Source organism: Phyllobates terribilis, unplaced genomic scaffold (assembly GCF_046119375.1).
Source record: "Phyllobates terribilis strain yellow unplaced genomic scaffold, ASM4611937v1 Scaffold_6__1_contigs__length_29720123, whole genome shotgun sequence".
Taxonomy (NCBI): Eukaryota; Metazoa; Chordata; class Amphibia; order Anura; family Dendrobatidae; genus Phyllobates; species Phyllobates terribilis.
In genome coordinates, this window is record NW_027362766.1 from 24,288,187 (window position 1) to 24,311,459 (window position 23,273).

Below are 23,273 nucleotides of genomic sequence, written 5' to 3' on the forward strand. Positions count from 1 at the left end.
CAACCACCACCATCAGCAACCACGTTATTGTCACAGTGCAGCATTCAGTTGTCCCCTCCCCAGTCCTTTGAACGCAAGCACAAACACACAGCCAGCCACCCATAGTCCACAATAATAAACTGCCACATTTCTCGACTGCTTGCACTGGAAATGTTTACTTTTAGGCTCGTGGAGATGGAGGCTTTCCGCAACCTGATGGCGGCGGTCGTCCATCTGTACTCAGTCCCCAGCCACCACTAATTCTCCCGGTGCGCAGACCATGCTTTACACAAGCACGTGTCTTAGAACATTAGCCATGCCCTCAACAAGGCAGTTAATGGGAAGGTCCACCTAACTATGGACACGTGGACAAGTGCTTGTGGCCAGGGACGGTACATTTCACTGATGGCACACTGGGTTAATATTGTGGAAGTCGGAATCCAGTCAGACCCTAGGACGAAATCCTCCCGACGCCGAGGATTGCGGTCCTTGGTCGATCAGGATTTCCCCCACATTCTACAGCTCCTGCACCTTGTCTTCCTCCTCCTCGTCTGCCTCCATCTCTGAAATGACCACATCAGTCAAAAGCTGGAAGCACTGTAGCACTGCCTCAGACAAGAGGCAACAGGCTGTGCTGAAGCTAATATGTTTAGGTGACAAACCGCAAACCGCTGCAGAGCTGTTGAAGCTGTAACAGATCCGTGGCTCTTATTGATGAACCTACAGCCAGGCATGGTCATGTGTGCCAATGGCCGGAACCTGGTGGCGGCTGTGAAGCTTGGCAACCTTGCGCACATACCATGCCTGGACCATGTGCTCAACCTAGTGGTTCTGATGTTTCTCAAAATCTACCCAGATCTGCCTGAGCTGCTTGTGAAAGTATGCCACATGTGTGCCCATTTCAGAAAGTAAGCTACAGCTTCCGCCAACCTCGCCGTGCTTCAGCAGAGTTTGCAGCTTACAGCTCACCAACTGGTGATGTTCCCACGCGTTTGAACTCAATGTTGCAGATGTTGGGAAGGATTTGTGAGCAGCAGAGGACAGTTGTTGAGTACCAGCTTCAACACACCCGACAGTATTCAGGTCAGCCTCCGAACATAAGAGCTGCTGATTGGGCATGGAAGTCTGATGTCTGTGGCGTCCTCCAAAACTTTGAGGACTCGACCAAGATGGTGAGCAGCGATGACGCCATAATTAGTGTCACCATCCCGCTTCTCTGTCTACTGAAATACTGGCTGCTCACAATTAAAGAGAAGGCATTCCAGGCAGAGCACGATCAGATGGAGCAAGGAACTAATCCGGGTTGATGCTACACAGTCCAGCCTCATCTCAATGCGGATTGAGTGATAATGAGGAGGAGGAAGAGGAGGAGGAGGAACAGGATCTGTTTTCCTGCACTACAGATGGTACTACCCACACAACATGCTTAGTGCCTGTTCAGCGTGGATGTCCTGAGGAGAGGGAAAATGAAGGAGGTCCAGGAAGAGTATGAGGAGGAGGAGAGCATGAACAGTCGTCTTCTTGGTCGGGACAGGGAAGTCTTGGCTGTTGGCAGTCTGGCACACATGGCTGACTTTATGTTACGTTGCTTTTCCCAAGACCCTCGCGTTATACGCATTTTGGGCAACAGTAGTTACTGGTTGGTCTCACTTCTAGACCCACACTACAAGGAGAACTTTCTATCTCTCCTTCCCATGGCGGAGAGGTCTAATAAAATGTTGCAGTACCAGAAGGCCCTTGTTGAAGAATTATTAAAAAAAATTCCCATCTGAAAATGCTGGGGGCAGAGGTCACAGTTCCTTGGACAATCAAGGAGTACAGGCTAGGGAGACACAAATCAGATGCGGCAGAGGCAGGGGAACACTACTGTCAAAGAAATGGGAACGTTTTCTCAGACCCTCCCAGCGCCCAAGCCCTGATTCATGGGGTACCCTGACAAGGAGAGAAATGTTTTGGAAGATGCTGGAGGAGCATCTTGCTGACCGTACCAGCATCCTCTGTGATTCCTCTGTGCCTTATAACTATTCGGTATCCAAGCTGGGCAAGTGGCATGAACTGGCTCTGTACGCCATGGAGGTCTTGGCCTGCCCTGCAGCTAGCATTTTGTCAGAGCGGGTTTTTATGCCGCCGACGGTATTATAAATGATAGGCGCATCTTACTGTCAATTGAAAATGCTGACAAGCTGACTCATCAAAATTAACAAAGACTGGATTGTGCCAGACTTCTTGACAACACCGGATGAAAGCAGCGGAACATAAAGTCAAATCCAGTGTTTTTTGGGAGTAGTCTATTCCCATGCACCTCTTCACACCCAGACATAGGTATATGCTTCATGATTTTGTCTATTTTATGTCACCCTCCTCCTTCTCCTTCTCCTCATCCTCCACCACCATATCAACAGGGTGACCATCATGCAACACCCGCATAATATTTTTTTACTGGTGTTTTTGATGCCCGTAGGAAATATTTTTAGAGGTCTACCTCAAATATTCTGTATGTTATACAGTATGTTCATGCATACAGTATGTTCATGTATACCCCCTAGGGGTAAATGTTTTTCAGCCCATGCACTTAGTGCATGGGCATTATCAGCATAGAAGACCCACTCCTTAATAATGGGAACAATTTTTTTAATGAGGCCCTCCTCTACGTCTCTTTAAAGAGGTATTGGAGTGTGTCCTAATTTTTTGCAGCCCTTGCAGTCACTGCATACGTAATAATAGTTTAGGAGACCCACTCCTTTATAATGGGAACATTTTTTTAATGAGGCCCTCAACTATTTGGCTTCAAAGGAGTATTGGAGCGCCTCCTCATTTTTGAGAGCCCTTGAACTTGCTGCATATGTAATAACAGTATAGACCCACTCCTATGTTGTATGTTGCAGTACCCGATGGCCCTTGTTGAAGAATTATTAAAAGAAATCTCATCTGACAATGCTGGTGACAGAGTTCACAGTTTCTTGGACAACCAAGGAGTACAGGCAAGGGAGTAAAAAAGCAGATGCAGCAGAGGAAGTGGAATGCTCTTGTGGCACCCCTGAGGGTTCAGTCGCCACAGGGGTACTGCACCTCAGTACGGGGTGTGGTATATCCTCTCCCAGGAAAGGATGGAGTGCTACACAGGACCCCAACCACACACTCAACACTACACCACTCCAGTTCTGAAGGGGGCCTAAAGCACCATAGTGCTGCCTGAATGGAGGAGTAGGGGGGAACCAAAGCTAGGGGCAATCACGTAGTGAGTGAGGGTGGAGGAAGCATTTACCTAAGCACTTTACTAGAATTATATATAACTGGAGGCCATTTTAATAACAGGGTCTTTGGTCGTGGGTCTTTGGGACGGCAAGTCGGCACAAAGCTGCAGCCGGCTGAGGGTCCACGGTTCCCGGTCTAAGGCCTCGAGATGGGGGGTCGGGGCAGTGTTATAACCGGCTCTGTCCCTGGTCAGGGTCCAAGCAAGAAGGCTCAGGAGGGGAGCAGAGGAGATAGGCTCCACAGGCGAAAGGATCTCAGGGGGTGCAGACGGAGCGGAGTCGCCACCTGCATACCTTATTCTGGCCTAGCCAGAGAGACCCTGCCGTAAGAGGGGGTACCGGTCTCCGATTATCTGACTTTGCACTTCACGTCTCTGTCGGAAAAGTCCGGAGGCTTATGTGGATCCCAGGGGGATATGGACGGAGCGGAGTCACCACCTGTATGTGTAGCGCCCCTGAGGGTTCGGCCGTCACAGGGATGATGCACTTCTTTAATGGAGTGTAGTGTTCCTCCTCTGAGGTAAGAACAGTGTGATGGTCAGGACCCAACCTCCACATCCAACACCACACTTCTCCGACCAGAGGGGGCTATTACGCACCAGCTGCTGCCCCTACTGGAGTTGGGAGACAGGGGAACCAAAAGATAGGGGAACCAACTAGTGGGTGAGGGTGGAGGATTCACATTTTAGTGACACTTAATAATTGATATATAATACACAGCCATTTTGTGGCTTGGTCCCTCTTTTATGATGGTTCTTTGACTGTTCTTATCGTGACCTGCCTCCCTGAGCGTGGATCCTGTGTGGACCTGCGGAGGATGGAGGCACGGCCCTTGAATCCCGGCCTTGGGTCGAGGGGCAGGCTGCAGACGATGTATGTCTCAGCCCGGTCAAGGACCATGACCAAGAAGACCCGGAGCTCAGGAGTGTAGCTCCACTGCAAATGGATCCCGGGGAGGATGCAGACGGAGCGGTATATGCCACCTGTCCTTGCCTAGCTGATCTATTCAGAGGGATTCCGGCTGCAAGAGGGGTATCGGTCCCAGACACCTGGCCTTGCTACTTCTCGTCCTGGTCAGGAAAGCCCGGTAGGCCCAGAGGATCCCACTGGGTAACGGAAGGAGCGGAGCTGCCACCCGTACCCTTTTTCTGAGTGAAGTTCAGAGGGAGATCCGGCCTATCTACACACACATAGACAGGAAAGGACCCAGTCTGAAGTCTAGGAACACTCCGGTGCAGGGTCCTAATTGAACACTTCACTTACTTGGAGATTGTCGGACCCCCGTTCCTGGTGACCGCAGAAGTCCGTGAGGAGCAGGGAGAAACCTTGCAGCTGTACTCTACACCGTGAGTAAAAACCCTGGAAGTTGACCCCTATGGCCTCCGGACTCTTTATTCTGCACTACACCGCATTACGCAGCACAGGACCTCCTAGACTACAACCCCCTCCATCCTGTCTCTCTGCCCTGAGGCCCTGCTCCGCCTGTGGGGAGTAGTAACAAAGACGGCTGTCACAACATCCCGCCTCAGAGAACTGCAGCAGTGCTGGTGGCCTTCACCAGGTACCACAGGTGGCGTAGTCGATAGCAACCACTCAACCCTGATAGCCCTTACATCCTTTTTAATGTGACGGCCCTGGGCACAGAACGGGTCCAGGCCACGACTGCTTCCCCTCAACATCTGACCTGGCTCCGAGTACCCCCATCTCCCAGGGTAGGGTTGTGAGTGTCACATACTTGGCGCAGTCGGCAGGATCGCGTGCCCGTAGCAAAGGAAGGAATTACCCATTGCTACCGGGTACTGTGTGCCTTACACCTTGGACTGTCATTTTCCACTTAAAATGGCGCCCGCCCAAGAAGAACAGACGTCATAGTGTATCAAAAAGACAGTCTCCTAGCACCTCCTAGCGTGGGCCAGGCTCCCACATGGCGCCAAAAGTGCGGCCCGCCCCTTCCATCAGAAACTGTCCGCGGGGTAATGCCCGTCAAAATGGATGGGCTGAACGAAGGCGTGCCTGTCAGCATACCGCCCTGGAGCCGCACCGAAAGAGGAGGAAGAAGAAAACAACAAGGTGCGGCCATTGCAGTAGGAGTTTGGCGACCTTCAGGAGCGGACATGGACGCTGCTGGAGCGCAACAAACGGAGCCTTCCGGACCCGGTCCAGGTCCTTCCCCCGGCAGGGAGCGAAGCGGCACCAGACTTACAACGGGAGATATTGCATTTCTCCACCAGGAAGCCCCGGGTCTTGCACGGAGACTGGATGAGGCCCAGAAGGAGGCGTCTGCTGCGTGGCGCGAAGAAATGCTGCTGCACATCCGGACCCGTCGCCAAGGAGCCGAAGCTCAGGGAGAAACGGTGAAAGACGTCGTGAGCTGCCAAGAGGCGGGTGAGTGTGCTACCCCTGCCCCGGCTGCTGAACCTACCGTACCCGTACTGGACCTCATGACCGAGTATCTCCTGCCCGGCGCGGTCACCTGGGAGCAGGTCTTTGCCCCGGAGCTGCAAGCTTCAGCCATAGGCGGAGATCTGCATTGCCGCCCAACTCCCGAATCGGAAGCGCCAGAGGCTGCTGGGGTATTCACCGACCCCAACCCGGACTGGTCCGCACTTGCAGAGGACCCGCAGCAACCCCTGCTGACACCGCTACCCGCACCAACAGTCACCTGGCCGGAGGCTGAGGAGTTGGCCTGTGACAAACAGGGGGGGGACCAGATGGGCTTCCCCCGGGAGACCCGGGCTGAAGCGCAGAGGAGGAACGAGTGGTGCCGTGAGCAGATTCTCCAACTCAGCCGGGAGCAACGCCAGAGGGAGATTCGCTGCTAGCGCCTCGAGGTGCGCACCAAGGCTGCAAAGTCCCGGGCCCGACAGGAGGAAGCTACCTGTCCAAGCCCCCGTGTGGAAGGGCAAGTTGTCCTCTTCCACCATGAGGCGGGGTGGGGGTTCATAAGGAGTCCCCAGTATCAGGATGGCGTCTTCGTCAGCAGGCGGGACATCGAGCCACGGCTGAAAAAGGACACCCTGGCCGGAACCTTTTCCCAGGTGACATAGTTACTTACACCCGCCACCATGGGGTGCAAGGGTAGTACGCCCTGGATGTCCACAAGGTGTCCGGGAGCGATGCCCCCTCGCGCTCAGCTTCAGGGGACCAGTCAGCCTCCGTCGGGAGGAATGAGCCTATTCCCAAGAGGGAACCTGAGAGTTAAGCAGCCCCGGCGGCTGTAACTTGTTTAAAAGTTGTACTGTTTATGTTATGTTCTAATTTAAATCCCCGGTTTCTAGAGACATTTGTCCCTGGGGACTTGCAGCAGACAGACTCCTACCCTGTAAATAGTTTGCATCTCTTTAGGTGCTCCTTATTGGTTTTATATAAAACCGCGGCTATTTCTACCTCAGACCTCAGAAGAAAAACCTGTCTGGAGTGGCTCTCCTGGAGGTCCAACTCGGGATCTTCTTGCCCTGCAGCCACCCCAGGGCCTATGTTGAGGGTTTGGGACAGGTCCCTCATCCTTCTGAACAGACTCCTAGTCCTTGCACTTTAACCCGTCTGTCTATGCATAAATGTCTCTGGATGATTATTGTATTTTTATATTTTTATACCTTTGTACTTTTATATTGTTATATTATGTTTGAAACGTTTAAGAAGAAGTGCCTCTCATAAAGGGAAGATAGTTTATTGTTATATATAAAAGAAAACTGTAGCAGGTATTGCTCTTTTGCAGCCCGCGGACGTGCTGTGTTTCACCAGGGGGGAATGTGGCGTCCCTGAGGGTTCGACTGCCACAGGGATGCTGCACTTCTTTAATGGAGTGTAGTGTTACTCCTCTGATGTAAGAACAGTGTGATGGTCAGGACCCAACCTCCACATCCAACACCACACTTCTCCCACCAGAGGGGGCTATTACGCACCAGCTGCAGCCCCTACTGGAGTTGGGAGACAGGGGAACCAAAAGATAGGGAACCAACTAGTGGGTGAGGGTGGAGGATTCACATTTTAGTGACACTTAATAATTGATATATAATACACAGCCATTTTGTGGCCTGGTCCCTCTTTTATGATGGTTCTTTGACTGTTCTTATCGTGACCTGCCTCCCTGAGCGTGGATCCTGTGTGGACCTACAGAGGATGGAGGCACGGCCCTTGAATCCCGACCTTGGGTCGAGGGGCAGGCTGCAGATGATGTATATCTCAGCCCGGTCAAGGACCATGACCAAGAAGGCCCGGAGCTCAGGAGTGTAGCTCCACCACAAATGGATCCCGGGGAGGATGCAGACGGAGCGGTATACGCCACCTGTCCTCGCCTAGCTGATCTATTCAGAGGGATTCCAGCTGCAAGAGGGGTACCTGCCTCTGACACCTGGCCTTGCTACTTCACGTCCTGGTCAGGAAAGCCCGGTAGGCCCAGAGGTTCCCACCGGGTAACGGAACGGGCGCCATTATGTGCAGGGAAAATAACAACAACTTAAGACCTCCCATCATGGGCTAGGTTCTCCAATGACGCCAAAAACACAGACCGCCCCTTACATCAGAGACTGTCCGCATAGTTGTGTCCATCAAGATGGATGGGACGTCCCAAGGAGTGACCGTCTACGAGCAGCCACTGAACTGCCCCCGAAAGAGGAGGAGAAAGAGAGGGAGACAAGGTGTGGTCTGGGCAAGTCTAGACAGACCACACCTGGCAGCCGCAATGGAAGGAGAACAGGATATGCACTCCGTCGCTGGCCCACCAGCAGCCACCTCCCTCACCCTGGAGGGATACAGAATTCATTTAACAGCGGAGGAGGCCGAGTTCCTCCGCGGCGAGACGCAGGACCTGACCCGTCGAGTTGAGGAGGCCCAGCAGAAAGCGGTCGCGGAGTGGAGAGAGGACCTGCTGGGGAAGCTTGCGGCCCGACGCCAAGATACGTTGCGCCCCACCAGCGATGCCCCAGCCCAGGTGGAAAAGGAAGAAAACCAGGAGGCTGCATGCAGCCTAGGAGCTGGTAAGAAAGAAACCCCTGTCCCGGGCGCTGAGTGCACCGACCTGCTCCTGGACCTCCTACGTCACCTCCATCCCCGGGCGCCACTGTTTGGGAGCAGTTATTGGCCCCAAAACCTGAGGCCCAAGCCACCGCAGCCTCCGGAGGCCTGCTACCCCTCACGCTCCCGGAACCTCCAGCACCTGCCCTCGCCTGGGTGTACAGTACATGCACCCGAACCCGGACTGGTCCGCGAAGGTGGAGGACCAACAGCGGCCCCCGTTAACGCCGTTGCCAGCACCCCCGGTTGCTTGCCCAAGAGGGGAGGAATTTAGATGGGACAACCAGGGGCGGGATCTAATGGGGTTTCCCCGGGAGACCCAAGCTGAAGCTCGACAGCGGGAGGAGTTTTGTGAACGTGAGCTCCTCCAGCTAGAGAGGGAACGACGTGCCCAGAGGGTCCGCTGCGAACAACTGGAGGTGCGGTCAAAAGCCGCCAAGGCCAAAGCCAGACAGGCGGAGGCCTCCCGTCCCAGCCCCCTGGAGGATGGACTTATCGTCCGGTTTCACCAGGAAGCGGGATGGGGCTTCATCCGCAGCCCCCAGTTCAAACATGATGTTTTTGTTAATCGGCGGGACGTTGAGCCCCACTTGGAGCAAGGCCACCCTGACCGCAATCTCTACCCTGGAGACTTGGTCTCATACACCCACCACCACGGGGTACGTCGGTGGTACGCCCTAGAGGTGCACTGGGTGTTTAAGCCACGGGTGACCGGTCAGGATCCGTGGGCAAGCACGAGCCGTACCCCCGGTGGGGATACCTTCACTAGTGCGGCACCGGAGGCTGGACTTCCTTACCTCCCAGTTATCAGCATGTTTTATTAAGACATTGTACCTGCGGACAGTGAGCAGTCAACAAACTCAATTGTATATAGTTTGCACCTATTAAGGTGCCCACTATTGGTTTTATACGCACAACATCAGACCTCAGAACAAAAACCTGTCTGGTGTGGCACAAGTGGAGGTCCAACTTGGGATCGCCGTGCCCTGTAGCCACTCCAGGGCCTACGTTGAGGGTTTGCTTTGGACAGGTCCCTCATGCTGCCGAACTTGCACTTATATAATATTTTCTACTGTTTCCTATATATACAATGTTTTTATATTTCTCACATATAACCTGTAACATTTAAGAAAAGGGCCTCCCATAAAAGGAAGATTGTTATGGTTTAAAATTTTTGAATGTCTGAAATATACAATGTCTTTGCTCTATTGCAGCCCGCGGACGTGCTGTGTTTCACCAGGGGGAATGTGGCACCCCTTAGGGTTCAGTCGCCACAGGGGTACTGCAGCTCAGTACGGGGTGTGGTATCTCCTCTCCCAGGTAAGGATGGAGTGCGACACAGGACCCCAACCACACACTCAACACTACATCACTCCAGTTCTGAAGGGGGCCTAAAGCACCATAGTGCTGCCTGAATGGAGGAGTAGGGGGGAACCAAAGTTAGGGGGAACCACGTAGTGAGTGAGGGTGGAGGAAGCATTTACCTAAGCACTTTACTAGAATTATATATAACTGGAGGCCATTTTAATAACAGGGTCTTTGGTCGTGGGTCTTTGGGACGGCGAAAGGATCTCAGGGGGTTGTGGACGGAGCGGAGTCGCCACCTGCATACCTTATTCTGGCCTAGCCAGAGAGACCCTGCCGCAAGAGGGGGTACCGGTCCCCGATTATCTGACTTTGCACTTCACGTCTCTGTTGAAAAAGTCCAGAGGCTTATGTGGATCCCAGGGGGATACGGACGGAGTGGAGTCTCCACCTGTATGCCTGAATCTGAGTTTATCCAGAGGGACCCGGCCTTACGCCACGTTCTCACCACAAGTCACCAAAAAGGGCACCCAGTCGGTCCGGAAACTACACGTTACTCACAAGGGACATCGCAGTACCCGCAGGGGACTCATTGGGGGACACAAGGCGGGAGAAGTTCAACAGGAGAGGAACACTCTAGAGTGGGGGTCCTGTCAAGCGCTCCTGAACTACCTGGAGTGTGCTGAACCCCACCCTGGCGGCCGCAGTTCGCCGTGTGAAAGCAGAGAGAAGCTCTGAGCTGACAATGCACCAAAGTGAGTAAAGACTTGGATGACTTCAACTACCGCCTCTGTCTGTTCTTTCCTCCGCGGCTCTGCACCCGCCGACGCTCTACTCTACACCCTCTCTACACTGCCCTGAGGCCCCGCTCCACCTGTGGGGAGCCGCACCATCCAAGCTGCCTGAACACCGGCCTCAGAGGACTGTCGCAGCACTGGTGATCCTCACCGGACACCACAGGTGGCGTCACGAACATTCCCTTTCCCATACAACTTCCTCCCTTCTTTTAAGAGTGACCCCAGGGTACAGGCCCAGGAGCCGGCCACCGCGACATCCCCCAAGATCAGGCAACAGCAAGGCCCGGGCGCCAAGTCGTCCCCATCCCCCTGGGCGTGTCACTGTCAAAGGTCTGGGACAGTTGTCTCAGACCCTCCCAGCGCCCAGGCCCTGATGCCCGGGTTACTTTGACAAGGAGGGAAAAGTTTTGGGAAATGCTGAAGGACTACCATGGTGACCGTACCAGTATCCTCCGTGATTCATCTGTGACTTACAACTACTGGGTATCCAAGCTGGATACGTGGCATGAACTATGCCTTGGAGGTCTTGGCCACTAGCATTTTGTCAGAGATGGTATTTAGTGTCACCGGGGGTATTATAACATATACGCAATTACAGTGTAATAATGGGAAGGCCAATTCAAATCGATACTATAGTCTAAAATATTACCTCTCTTATCTAAAAAATTGTTTACGGTTGGGCTATCACAATATGGATAGCATATTACACCAATTCAGCCAGGTATTATTCCCTTATACTGCATACTGCTGCTGCTGCTGCTGCAAAAAAAAAAAAATCTATTCTATTCCCTATTGATACCGCTGTTAGCTGCATTTACAATATGAACAGGAGCAAGGTATCATCAGCTGAAGTTGAGTGTTGTTCATTGTTGTCAAAATACATCTCTTCCACAGTGCATTATTTGATATGTTCCTTCCTATGTTGACCGATTCATATTTTTTAACGGTGATCTTTGCTCACAAATTCATGAAAGCAGGCAGGGTTGCTTGCGCTCCTTCACAGTTTGGTGGTGCAACGTACCAAAAAAACCTCTTCGGAGCTGGTTAAATTCTATTTTCTATTGCACTATATTACCTCTCTTATCTGAGATTCGTGTACTGGTGATCTATAGCAGTTGGGATAGCGTCTTACAGGCATCTAGTCAGGGATTATTTTATTATACTCAGTGCTGAAAAAACAAATCTAGTCCCTATTGATAAAGCTGTTAGCTGCTTTTAAAAAGGACAAGTCCTAGATGGTATTATCAGCTGGAAATGAGTGTTCATTCTGGATGTGTCTGATCATGTCTCACACACCACATAGCAAGATAGGTAAAATGTTAAAATTACATTTACTGGTGAATGTTTTTTGCACCTTTGAAAGAAATGCAAAAGTGCAAAAACTCATCAAAAAGTCTACGTATGAACATACCCCAAGGTGTGGAGGATCATTTTTGTTTTTGGTTATTTCTTTTGCTTTATAATGTTTCTTAACATTCTTTCCAGGAAAATCCATTTTTGCTTTGTTTTTGTATGTTATTGTCAGTCCGTAAAAGCGGCGTAATACTCTGACAACATTGTTCACAGCAGTGACCTGGAAGTCAGAGATGCATCCAGGGGTCTTCACCCATGCTGTTCCCATGTCATTTGAGCACTGTTTCCATCAATTTGACCAATTTTTATGCGAGTATGGGAGTTTCCCATTAACTTACAATGGGATCATTACTTGGGTCGAGCACCCGAGCATTGCGATTTGCTCGACCCGAGCAACGAGCACTCGAGCAGTTTAGTGCTTGCTCATCACTAATTGTGACCAAAACCGGTACCAATAATAAAGTCAACTCGTCCCGCAAAAAAAACAAGCCCTCATATGACTGTTAGCAGAAATATATGAAAATGATAGCGTTCAAAATATGGCGATGCACAATAAAAAGTGTCTTTTAGTGTGTGACAGGAGGCAAGCATAAAAACCCAACATAAATCTGGTATTGCAGTAATCACACCAACCCGAAGAATAAAGTTGTCTATTCTTTTTCCCACATGAGGAACGGCGTAAAAAGTAAATAAAACCAATTCTTCACGTGCTGTTGATTTTTTCATTTTCCCTCCCAAAGATCACAGTAAGGCTCGGTGTACAAATATCTTGCACTCTACGCTGAGCACTTACACTGGGGTTTCCATGTAAATCTCTGAAATATGTGTTTCAGACGGAATTCCCTATAATGAGGCAGATGGGACAATGTGGATGCTGTCTGGCCTATGTTCCGATGGTGTTTGTCTTTTAAGGTGTGCATAAAAGAGTGGTTGAACACATTTTTGTGCTCTTCTGAAAAGGACACTGCTGAACAAAGGTCAGATGGAATCCAGAGTAACTCTGCTGCCTCATTATGGTGAATGGATCCCTCAGGGGTTTCATCTGAATCACATCACTTGGTGATTTAGATGGAAATCCGAAAGAATATGCTCATCGTAGCGCACAGGATAAATGTGATCCCAAATGTTATGTAAAATGTTCCCAATAAAAGTTTCAACTCAATCCACAATAAAGCAAGTCCTCACTCGGGTCCATCATTTGTCATTGAAAATATAGGGGGCTTCCTCTCAGTAGGAAGGCTCTGGAAACTTCTATGGCTCCTCACCCCTCCAAAAGAAATTCAGCAAATTCTGCACTCTCAAATCCAAGTAACCCTCTCCCTTATGAGCCCCACAGTGTGCCTACACCACATTTAGAATCCATATGTTTGGCGATAAGAGCTTGCCTAATTTATGGGTGCATTTCTTCAGAAGCATAAGCTGGGCATAATGTATTGGGCACTACAATGTACAGGGCACTACAATGTACGGGCACTACAATATCAAATTTGCTATTTTCACTCAGCAATATCTACTGCTGATTGTTTCTGGAAAACACCCATGGAGTTAAAATTGTCACTACATCTGTAGCTAAATTTCCAAATTGGTATAATTTCCAAAATGGGGTCACTAGAGGGATGATTCTGCTTTTATAGCACTTTGGGGCTCTGTAAAAGGAGTCCGCAAACTATTCTAGGAAAATCTGTGCTCTAGGAGGCAAATAGCACTTGTGCCTCCTGAGTCTCACTGTGTCTCTAAACAGTACTGTACAGCCACATATGGGCAACTTACATGTTCATTTTTGTGGTAAAAATGTAATTATTTTTTCTTCACTACCCAAAAGTATACAATTTTGTGAAACACTCGTGGTGTCAAAATGATCACTGCATCCTTAGATGAACTTATTGAGAGGTGTAGTTTGTAAAATGGGGTCCATTATGGGGGGTTCTGATATTCTGGCACCTCAGGGGCTCTCCCAGTGGGCCATGGCACCCTCAAACCATAATAGTAAAATATACACTCTAATATGCTGCTCCTTCACTTCTGAGCTTTGTACTGTGCCTGAAAAGTAGTTCCCGATTACATGTAGGGAATTGACACACTCAGGAGAGATTGCACAACAAACTGAGGTCCATTTTTTCCTATTAGCCCATAAAAAAATTTAAAATTTGGGGCTAAAACAACATTTTAGTGGTAAAAATGTAATTATTCTTTCTTCGCTGCCCAATGGAATAAAATTCTGTGAGGCACATGTCAACATGCTCACTGCACCCCTAGATGAATCCATTAGGGGATGTAGTTTGTAAAATAAGGTCACTTATGGGGGGTTTCTACTGTTCTGGTACCTCAGGGGCCCTGCCAACGTTACATGGAATCCTCAAACCATTCCAGCAAAATCTGAACTCCAATAAAGTGCTTCTTCCCTTCTGAGCTTGCACTGTGCCTCAAAAGTAGTTTTTGACCACATATAGGGTGTCGGTGTACTCAGGGGAAATTGCAAAACACATTTTGAGGTCCAATTTCTCCTGTTACCCTTGTGAAAATAAAAAAATTGGGGCTAAAAGAAAACTTTTTTAGGAAAAATGTGATTTTTATTTTATTTTCATGGCTCAATGTTATAAACTTCTGTGATGTGCTCCCCACACATCTAGATAAACTCCTTGAGGGGTTTAGTTTTTCCAAAATGGGGTCACTTGTAGGGGGTTTACATTGTTTAGGCGCATCAGGGGCTCTCCAAACGCGACATGTCTTCCGCTAATGATTTCAGACAATTTTGTACTTCGAAAATTCAAATGGCCCTCCTTCTCTTCCGATCCCCTCCGTGCACCCAAAAAGTGGTTTTCTTCTACATATGGGGTATCATCGTATTCAAGACAAATTTCACAACAAATTTTAGGGTGCATTTTCTTCTGTTACCCTTGGGAAAATGCTAAATTCGGGGCAAGGTATTATGGTGATTCTCTTCTGAGCACACCTGAGGTCACGGATTTCTTCTTTGACCATGCTCACTCCTCTGTTTTGCTGGCTTATTACACAAAGTGCATGCTGTGATTGTGCACAGTGCACAGAAAGCATCACAGTCTCAAGACATAGTACAAAGAACAAGACATAGTCAAAAAATATACAGTATATATTGTGACTACGTTTTTTCAGGTTTATGATGCTATGCAATTTTTTTTTTCAATGTACAAAAAAAGACATTAAAGTCTTTAATTGCCTGTAAAAACAAGTGTATAAAACTCACAGTTTCCTTTGAAATGTATCACTTTAATTAGGGAGACAAAACAAGTGTACCGCATTGAACAAGTTTGAAAAAGTAATTGTTTCTCAACTAGGATTAAAAAATTGCCCCTTTTTTGGGGACTGCAACTGGTTTGCTAATCTATATATATAATTGTCTTATCCCGTCTGTCTGTCTGTCTGTCTTTCTGTCTGTCTGTCTGTCTGTCTGTCCAGGAAATCCCGTGTCGCTCATTGGTCCGGCCGCTGTCTGTCAAGGAAATCCCGCGTCGCTCATTGGTCCGGCGGCGGCCAATCAGCGACGCGGGATTTCAGAAAAAGATGGTGGCCGTTAGCGGCTCATCTGCCGCACGGAGGTCAGCGGTGATGCAGCCGGGAGATGAGCGGCGCTAGCCGCTCATCTCCCCGCTGCTGGCAGCACAAGTACCCCGACAGACGGCGCCGCTCACCTCCATGCAGCTAACGTCGGGAGATTAGCGGCTTGGCCCGCTGATCTCCGGACGGAAAGTGTGAACGGAGGACCTGGGAGCGGCGCCGCCAGTCGGGATGCTTCTGCTGCGAGCAGCCGCTCATCTCCCGGCTTCTCGCAGCGGAAGTAGCCGCACAAGCAGCGCCGCTCCCCGGTCCTCACTAATACGATGCTGATTGGTCGCGGTCGACGGCCGCGACCAATCAGCGATATGGAAGGAAAATTTAAATGCCGCTCTGCTGATTGGTCGCGGTGGCCGGCCGCAACCAATCAGCATTATTGGCGCCAAATTTAAAGCCTGCTCTGCTGATTGGTCACGGCCGCCGGCCGGCTGCGACTAATCAGCGATTTTTACGCAAAATTTAAACACCGCTCTGCTGATTGGTCGCCGCCGCCAGCCGCGACCAATCATCGAGATTGGCGCCAAATTTGAACACCGCTCTGCTGATTGGTCGCGGCCGCCGGCCGGCTGCGACATATAAGCGAGATTTGCGCCAAATTTAAACCCCGCTCTCCTGATTGGTCACGGCCGCCAGCCGCGACCAATCAGTGAGATTAGCGCCAGATTTAAACAACGCTCTGCTGATTGGTCGCGGCTGCCAGCCGCGACCAATCAGCGATTTTGGCGCCAAATTTAAACCCCGCTCTGCATCGTTCTGGTGATTGGTCGTGGTCGCCGGCCGCAACCAATCAGCATTATTGGCGCCAAATTTAAACCCCGCTCTGCTGATTGGTCGCGAACGCCGGCCGCGACCAATCATTGATTTTGGCGCCAAATTTAAACACCCCTCTGCTGATTGGTCGTGTTTGCAGGCCGCGACCAATCAGCATTATTGGCGCCAAATTTAAACACCGCTTTGCTGATTGGTCGCGGTCGCGACGATTTTGGTGCCAAATTTAAACACGCTCTCCAGTCCCCACTAACACGGTTCGCTGATTGGTCGCGACCGCCGCTTTGCTGATTGGTCGCGGTTGCCGGCCGCGACCAATCAGAGATTTTGGCGCCAAATTTAAACACCACTCAGCTAATTGTGCCCGGTCGGCCGCATACATATTCTAGAATACCCGATGCGTTAGAATCGGGCCACCATCTAGTTACAAGTAATTAGGCAATTGCAAAGGATTTTTATCAAGCCATCTAAAAAAGATGCTCTTTTTTAGTGAGACCGAACAGGGGTACTATTTTCAAAGTGCCAGGGCTCCAAATGTAGGGCTCCAATGCCATGGGAACAGGATGGGGAAGACCCCTGGAAGCATTTCTGACTCCCAGGTCACTGCTGTCAACAACATTGTCAGATGCATTACACCACTTTTACGGACTCACATAGAACATACAAAAAATGAAACCAAACTGGATTTTCCTGGGAAATATGTTAAGGAACATCCTTTCCAGGGTAATGACTTGTATATAAGGCAAAATAAATAACCAAAAACAAAAATTCTCCTCAACACCTTGGGCTATGTTCACTCGTAACATTTTTGATGCTTTTTTGCACTTTTGCATTGCTTTCAACCAAGACAAATGCATTCACCAGGAAATTTAATTTTAACATTTAATAACCTTAACTGGCCATGTGGTGTGTGACACATCATCAGACACATCCTGTTTCATTTAAGATGGAAGGACTCTGAAAGGCGCAAGACTATTTTTATAAGTTACTATTATTAAAAGGCCAGCAGTCCGCCTTCACTATCGTTAGTGAGCCATCAGCCGGCTATGCTTTGTTGTTCCCATTATTAACGAGTGGGTCTCCTTTACTGTTATTGCATATGCAGTGATTGCAATGGCTGCCAAAAAATTGGAGGAACTCCAATGCCCTTTGCAAGAGATGTAGAGGTCGGAGGGCCTCCTGCAAAAAATGGTCCCATGATTAGGAAGTGTGTCTCCCATATTGTTTGCCTATGCAGTGAAGTAACAGCTGTCAAAAATTTGGAGAAACTCCAATGCCCATTGCAAGAGACGTAAAGGTCAGAGGGCCTCCTGCAAAAAATGCTCCCATGATTAGGAAGTGTGTCTCCCATACTGTTTCCCTATGCAGTGAAGCAACGGCTGCCAAAAATTTGGAGGAACTCCAATGCCCCTTGCAAGAGACGTAGATATGTTGATATGGTACAAATGGTGGTGATATGGTGGTGGAGGATTAGGATGCGGAGAAGGAGGGGGGCAAGAGCAAATAGACAAAACCAGGAAGCGTATACTCATTTCTGGGTGTGAAGACAGAGGTGCATGGGAATAGAGTTAGACCTCCCAAAAAAAAAGACACTGTATTTGAGTTTATGTTACACTGCTATCATTCGGTGGTGTTGTGAAATCTGGCCCAAGCCAGCCCTTGTTCATTTTTATAAGAGTCATCCTGTCAGCATTTTCATTTGACTGGTGGATGCGCCTATCGGTTATAATTCCACCAGCGACACTAAAAACCCGCTCTGACAAAACACTAGTGGCAGGGCAGGGTCTCCAGGGTGTAGAAAGCCAGTTCATGCCACGTGTCCAGCTTGGATACCCAATAATTGTAAGGAACAGAGGAATCACGGGGGATGTTCCGGCCATTGTCACACACGACCATGCCTAGCTGTAGGTTCAGCGGTGTCAGCCACAGATCTGCCTGCTCTTTCAGAGCTGTCCACAACTCTTCAGCATTGTGTGGTTTGTCACCGAAGCATATTAGCTTCAGCACAGCCTGTTGCCGCTTGGCTGAGGCAGTGTTACAGTGCTTCCAGCTTGTGACTGATGTGGTAATTTCGGAGATGGAGGCTGAAGGGGAGGAGGAAGATGAGGTGAAGGAGCTGTAGAATCTGGGGGCAAACCTGATTGACCTAGGGCCTGCAATCCTCGGCGTCTGGAGGACGTGTTCCGTCCCAAGGTCCGACTGGTTTCCCGCTTCCACTATGTTAACCCAATATGCCGTCAGCGAGATGTACCGCCCCTGCCCACAAGCACTTGTCCACTTGTCCGTGGTTAGGTGGAATTTCCCAGTAACTGCATTGTTGAGGGCACGGCTAATGTTGTGGGACACGTGCCTGTGTAATGCGAGGACGGCACACTGGTGAGAAAGAGTGGCGGCTGGTGACCAAGCACTGAGGGATGGCAGCCGCCATCAGGTTGCGGAAAGCTTCCATCTCCATGAGCCTAAAGGCAACATTTTGAGTGCAAGCATTCACGAAATGTGTGCATTTAGTAGTGACCTGTGGGGCGTTGGCTGTGTATTTTCACTTGTGTTCCAAGGACTGGGTAGGGATAACTGAATGCTGCACTTGGACAAGGACATGGAAGTGCTTGCTGATGGTGCTATTTGAGAGTGTGGACAGGTGCAGGGCAGGAGGCATCTTTGCATATGCCATGGACAGGGGATTGGCTTGCACGCAGAACAGCAGAAGAAGCAGTGGTGTCACCCGCAGACACTATTCCTGGATCCTGGGGTTCGGCCCACTTAGTTACATGCTTTGCTGCCATGTGCCTGATCATGCTGTCCGTGGTCAGGCTGCTAGTTTTGCTAACCCTGCTGTGGTGCTGCGCCTCCCTCCTCCTGTTTGCTGCTGTCCTCATTCTGCATGTCACCTTGCCAGGTTGGGTCAGTGACTTCATCGTCTACCACCTCGTCTTCCACTTCCGCATCCTGGTCCTCCTTCTGACTATCTGGCAATTGTGACTCATCATCATCCACCTCTTGTGACACTTTCCCACTGTCGCCTTCATGTGACCGTGGCTGCTCAAATATTTGGGCATCGCTACATGCGATCTCCTCTTGCCTCGCTTCAAGTGGAGCGGGCAAGAGGTCTGAATCTATAAATGGAAAAGTGAACAGGCCTTCTGAGTGTCCAAGTGTGGGATCAGTTGTATTCGATTACTCAGCATGGTGGGAGGAAGGAGGATCAGGGTGAGGAATATGCAGTCTAGACTCACGGCTACTGAGACTTGACCGTGTGGAAGACAAGGTGGTGGTGGTAGCTAAGTGACTGGAAGCATTTTCCGCTATCCAATCAACAATCTTTTGACACTGCTCTGGGTTCATTAGTGGTGTGCTGCAGTTCCCTAGTAATTGGGACAGAAAGGTCGGGCGACAAGATGTGGGTGTTTGTTGTGGCACAATTTCAGCTTTCCCATGGCCTAGGCCTCGTCCTTTTCATGCACCATCACATAACGTCCACTTTCCCGTTCCTTGCCACGCGCCTTACTCATTTTAAATGGAGGACAATATTTTCCTTGTTCACTACAAATGGCTGGATTTGAACCGCAGTGATATGTGATACGTGTGATGGAAAACCACAGTTTTAAATAGCTGGCCTGTACGTTACTGTTTTTCACAGCGACCTCGTGTCAATAACTTCACTGACACACTGCAACAAAATTTAAATGAAGGCCATGTAAATACTTTTATGCCAACAATGACAAAAGTATTCTCGGAGTGATACCTTTATTGGCTTACCAGAAAAAAAATATGTATAGGCTCCTTCATCAAGCAAGATTACAAATGAATTCATAAGACAAAAGGCACAACATTTGAGAGATGTTACAACAAGACATTTGTTCATGAGGTTTAAGTTGTGATGCCTCCTACTGATAAATCAGGGAGATCAAATTAGTTTTTTTTGTTGCAAAATGAGATGCCTTGGGAATGTTTAATTATCTGGAGGTGTGAATTGTATCCATGTAGTGAGTCATAAACCCAGGTGTTATATTTAATCCTGTTGTCAGTGAATTGAACATCCTTATCAATTTGAATTCCCAAATTTTTCTTTATCTGTTGCCCTTTTTTAGTATTAAAACCTTTAGATATTTCATACAGTATCCCCGGCCAGAGAAATGTTTTCCCACAAGTGTGTCCAGTTCATTCTTAATTGTGTGTCTGTGTAAATTCATTCTCGTTTGCAGTTTTTGCATCATTTCTCCAATATAAACTCCTTCCGGGCACCTTGTACATTGTATCATGTACACCACATTTAAAGATGTACATAAAAAGACATCCATGATTTTGTAGTCCTGATTTGTGTTAGGTATGCCGACTGTATTTGATGGTAATAGGTGGGTACAAGTTTTGCATTTTTTGTTATACTCTAGTACTATGGCTTCTGGGGCTGCTGTTGCTGGCCCAAAATTGCCAAGCACCTCTTTTCTTGCCGCCGTCCTAACTCTCTATCGTGCTGCTTTTGCTGCAGACACTGCACAGTCCCACATCTCCTGGCTGCCCACTGTACTGCTGCTGCTATGAAATGTGCTTTCTCGAGGGCACACATTCATGAAATAGCACCAACAATAGGGCAAATTTTTAGAGAAGCTTGGTGTTTGAATTTGAATGGAACCGCAAATTTCAGGAAATTTGACTTGAACTCGTTCCTCTGTGGATTGATCTACTAATCTTTAGTTGTTAACATATGTATCCAGTGCATACGTCTTATGTCTGTAGACGTCCAAATGAGAACATTTGATTATAGTAATTTAGAAATTAGAGACCAAATGCTGTACACGTCATTGTTCAGAAACATACAAGCACTTAGACACTGCTCTGATTATTTTTTCGGATGTAATTTTCTCGGCTGTTATTAGGCAGCTACTGCATTGTCAAAGGACATGTTATTCCCTCTTGTCTTCCTCTTCTTTTAGAATAAAGGATATAAAAGAGGAATCTATTCTACGGTATGTATGGTATAAAATAGTTAGTTGCTGTCTGTAGCCAGCACGAGCCAACTGTGACATGCAATTGTGTAAAGCTTTAAACTGCGCATTCAAACGAATGATACCAAAAACTATATTAAAATTTGAGGAGCTTAAAACCTATAACGCAACTCAAAGCAAGCCCTCGTTATCCCCCCCAAAAGTAGTACAGGACCAACTGCATCACACTATAACTTATAGGCTTGGAGATAAATCAATAGTTAACGACTGGCTATTTCTCACACTAACAGTCTTTGCACTCCCCCAATTGTTCTCACCACTCCTCATCGGGAACAATTTTTTTTTTTTTTTTTTTAACTGAGAATTTTCTCCCCTCCACACTATTTTAGACTCCAAATAATTCTTAATCCCCTCATAGTCCAAGTCAGCACAATCAAATGGATATACACTTATCTTCTTATCTCCAATCAATTTTTACAGAGGCTCCTTTGGTCCAAAAGATTTCATCTGTCACAGCTGTAGTGATGTTTCTTCTAAATGTTATTGAAGTCTTATTTTGAGCAACTATGGATTATTAAAAGCTGTGCTGGGCATGTGGAAGACTTCTGTTATTCTTACAGGATATATAATTTAAACAAGGATATATGACCCGATAGGTTTCGCCTCATCAGGCTTTTTCAGTGGTTCCTGATGAAGACTGGTAAGAACTATTGTTGACCACTGACTAATATACTTTCTGACACTAGCCTTTAGGTTATAGTGTTATTCCTATGAATAAGCTTAGTTAGTGATCACCATAGCTAGGCATATTGATAATATTGATAATCACTAACAGGTTATTTCTTTTTCTTTAGAAAATAGGATAAAATGCTATAATATTTTGTGCATAATCCTTTTGTGCTACATAAAATGTATTATTGTTTTACTTTCTGTCATCCAATACAGGTTGTCTTTAAATCCAAAATGCAGCGTATTAACACAACCGTTGTGAATGAGTTTTATCTTTTGGGTTTCACCCATTTGCACTCATTTCAGAATTTACTCTTTTGTGCTGTTCTTCTGGCCTATATCATTTGTGTTTCTGGAAACTTTACTATTATTATGTTAGTTAGAACGGAGCCTTCTCTTCATTCTCCAATGTATTTTTTTATCAGTATTTTTACTGTTTTAGAAATAATTTTTGCCTCGGTAACAGTTCCAAAACTGCTGGCTATCCTCATTCAGACTAAGAAGACCATTTCGTTTTTTGGTTGCTTTATCCAGATGTATACCTTTAATGCTTTGGGAGAAACTGAGTGTTTCCTATTGGCTTTAATGGTCTTTGACCAATATTTAGCCATTACTAATCCATTACGGTACTCAGCCATAATGAATAGTCAGTTCTGCAGTAGATTGTCTGTCCTGCCATGGTTTTTTGGTTTTATTACCTCTTTTATTCCTAGCCTTTTTACTTTTCTATTAGACTTTTGTGGACCAAATGAAGTTGACCACTTCTTTTGTGACTTGGCACCGTTGCAAAATTTATCTTGTTCAGACCCATCTCTTAGTAATATGACGACTAGTTTGGCAGCTGTTCTGGCAACTGTTTTACCCTTTTTAACCATAATGGGTTTCTATATTCATATCATATATACAGTGTTAAAAATTGAAACTTTAGAGGGTAAAACAAAAGCATTTTCAACTTGCTCATCCCATCTCATTGTAGCATCTCTGTTTTATGGTTCAGCCATCATTGTGTACGTCAGGCCAAAGGGTAGTCATTACGACAAGTTCCTTGCTCTCATATACACTGTTATCATACCAGTTCTGAACCCATTTATTTATACATTTAGGAATAGAGAGGTAAAAAGTTCTTTAAGGAAAATTATCAGACAGTTCATTAAGTTTTGAAGTTGATAAGTCATGTTGCAAACTTTTAAGTTTTAACCCTGCTAGTGATTTCTCTCCTGGTAAACTTGACTTGTAGCCCTAACAATTAGCACGATTCATTATTAGCTTTTTTTTTTAAGTCATTTTTCTTTTTTTGCTTTGTGGTATTCTTAGACATTTGGCAACAAAACTCTTCAGAATGTGTTGTTGAATTTTGCATAAACTAAAAAATACTCTTTATTTCTTGTCTTTTACTTTTTTCACGTCTCTTTAGAGCCAAAACTGCACATTACACTAAAATATTGCACATTTTGTTGAAAATAATTCCAGGCGAACATGAAATCTGCTTGGGGACTGAAGCACATTTGCGCTTTTGTTATTGATTAGTGATGAGCGAG

The 23,273-nt window shown here is 47.7% G+C and overlaps 1 protein-coding gene across 1 annotated transcript; it reads left to right on the forward strand.

Moving 5' to 3' along the window:
• Nucleotides 1–5,533: 5,533 nt before the first annotated feature.
• On the forward strand, nt 5,534–22,896 carry LOC141152599 (olfactory receptor 10A2-like). The gene is made up of 5 exons (XM_073637154.1): nt 5,534–5,618; nt 8,006–8,212; nt 8,574–8,908; nt 20,995–21,027; nt 22,042–22,896. Exons 1-5 carry the CDS (start codon nt 5,534–5,536, stop codon nt 22,894–22,896), a joined length of 1,515 nt encoding a protein of 504 aa, XP_073493255.1.
• The last annotated feature ends 377 nt before the right edge of the window (nt 22,897–23,273 follow it).

Bases quoted from the DNA above. Each gene is read 5' to 3' on its own strand.
- LOC141152599 (XM_073637154.1), top strand. From the start codon at position 5,534: ATGCTGCTGCACATCCGGACCCGTCGCCAAGGAGCCGAAGCTCAGGGA. The intron at 8,213-8,573 runs GTAAGAAAGAAA...GGGAGACCCAAG, and splicing joins TGCATGCAGCCTAGGAGCTG to CTGAAGCTCGACAGCGGGAG. The intron at 8,909-20,994 runs GTACGTCGGTGG...CTCTTCTTTTAG, and splicing joins CATACACCCACCACCACGGG to AATAAAGGATATAAAAGAGG.